The following is a 2,250-nucleotide window of genomic DNA, read 5'->3' on the forward strand; positions in this document are numbered from 1 at the left end:
ACTGCAGAGGGCAACCAGTCATCACTACTAGAGTTAATTAGAAAAAAGGCAAATAAAACTGATCTGAAGATGTGCCCAAGTCACAGTGTAGATGTTAAATCAAGACGCACTCAGGAACAGATGACAATCTCTATTTACTGTCACATAACAAGCCTCAAGAAAGAAACCGATGCAGATGTTCAGCATAACATTCATGAGAATTTGAACAAAATTGGATTTCTAAATCTTAATAGAATCTCACCTAAACTCAAGCCTTTTAAAAAACAGAGTTAAGGAATCTTATTTTTATCTGATCAAGGATAACGTGAACAAGTATTAGGTTTTATTTTAAACCATGAAATCAGTTAGTACATCAAGTGCAAATGTCTACAGAAGACCAGAGAACAAGAGATAAAAATACAGCTACTATCAATACATAGGTATTTTACCACAATACCAGCGTATATAAAGTACCTATTAAATTCCTGGCCAATTCAGCAACAATGTCACAGATTTTTTTCCTCATACTGGACTGTGTTTCCAACTGAATAATCAACAGCAATCCACTCTTGATAGAGGTCTGATCATCGGGTGAAAGAGCTGGATAAACTTCTTCAAAAGCAGAAGACAAAAGACGACGTAGAAGGACAGCTGCCATTTGTCTAGCCTATTGAATAAGAATGTATGTTAAAGCGTTTTGATATGACAATCATGATCTTACAAGGAAAGACGACTAATATCATGCTTCCGAATAATCAGTTTTCCCTGTGTAGACTTGTTTGGTGTATGAAGTATCTCTCAAGCAACAACAGATGACAATTATGATAGTAAGTAGAAACACAATAAAAAAATATAACCTTACAACCGTGTTTCTGACAATTACAGTTCTTTAAAGAAATAATCACGAAATCCACCAAGGTATTCAGTTTCTTCCTAGAGATGGACCTTGGACATATTTTGTGGCAAGGTAAGGACTTAGCTACATTACTGAAAGATAAGTTTGAAGCACGACTTCTTTCTATTTTAAATGACCTGCTGAGATAATTATAATCCAGATGGGTTTTTCTGGACTAACAAGTGACTTAATGGGACAGCCTTGTCAGAAAATTAACCTGTAAACCCTCCTTCACTTTCTCAAACAACCAAACTTCATGCTTAAGATTAAACAACCTAGAGTTGGATTTCTGCAAATAAAACTTAACTCTGATAAAAAAAACCACACCCAAAATCAAAGCTTTCAGCCATTTGCAGACCTATGACAAAACAATTTTCTTCAAACTTCAATGAGCATAGAAACCTCAATGCCACATGACAATCTTCTATGCTTCTTGCTTGCATATAGCGATTCTACAACAGTATAATTTACATATCTGTATTTACTTACCAATACACAAGAAGCAAAAAACATGGCTGAGTAATTCAAAATGAACAGAGCAACACATGCAGTAAAGGCAAAGACACACGAAGCACTGAATACCTTCATAAATAGGATGTTCACTAACCAGTGTTTCTAGAAAGACAAACTGAAAACCACCCCCAAACCTCTGAAGTTTAACGTGTAACAAAACCTTACACATGTTAAATCCTCATGAAAAATAATCCAATATAACATGCACTCAATTTTTTTCCCCCCAAGATATCCTTATTTAATGTGTACTTGAATGAAAAAGAATTTCATTTATAACAGCCTGTGGAATTAAAAAGTATTCAGTGACCAGGAGAACTTACAAAGTCCGACTTCCAAAGATCTCTCAACTATATTGCTACAGTATAACCTACAGATGAGAAACATAAACTGCTGCTAAGTCTCAGCTTCTAATGTACCCTGTAAAAACTGGGTATTGCTAGAACATCTCCCAAGATACCATTCTTTCTTATGTTCCACAGTCTCAAGACTCACTGTGCCTTTTTCCAATCCACCCAGATCTCTCCTATCCCGCTAAAGAGTAGTGCACAAAAAACAAAGCACCTCTATGCTAGCAGATGAGAAGGACTAGAACTGGACTCTACTCTAGATCATTCCTTATCTCCTTAACAACTCCAGTGTGGATCAAAACCACAACGTACATAGGATTAGTAGATCTAAGACAGATGAACAAACAGGGTCACAGTGACCAGCTGTGCAGTAGCTCCCATCGTAAGCCAAGGTTCTCCAGCAACAGGTCATCACATGGGGAACATGACTTAGGAATGAGAAAGATTTTTTCTCCACTGCCTCTAGGAATTCCACTAACAATGTGTCCAAGCATCCTAATGGTAACACACTATAAT

At 36.5% G+C, this 2,250-nt stretch overlaps 1 protein-coding gene across 1 annotated transcript in view; it reads right to left on the bottom strand.

Moving 5' to 3' along the window:
- IPO5 (importin 5) overlaps positions 1-642 on the bottom strand; it is a 33,821-nt gene extending 33,179 nt beyond the window's left edge. Inside the window, exon 1 of the mRNA XM_010017034.1 lies at positions 454-642. Within this exon, the coding sequence (XP_010015336.1) occupies positions 454-637 (184 nt within the window). The 5' untranslated portion in view covers positions 638-642. The remainder of the gene's footprint in view (positions 1-453) is intronic.
- Between the last annotated feature and the right edge of the window lie 1,608 nt (positions 643-2,250).

The sequence above is a fragment of the Nestor notabilis genome, unplaced genomic scaffold, assembly GCF_000696875.1.
Source record: "Nestor notabilis isolate BGI_N333 unplaced genomic scaffold, ASM69687v1 scaffold27676, whole genome shotgun sequence".
Lineage (NCBI taxonomy): Eukaryota > Metazoa > Chordata > Aves > Psittaciformes > Psittacidae > Nestor > Nestor notabilis.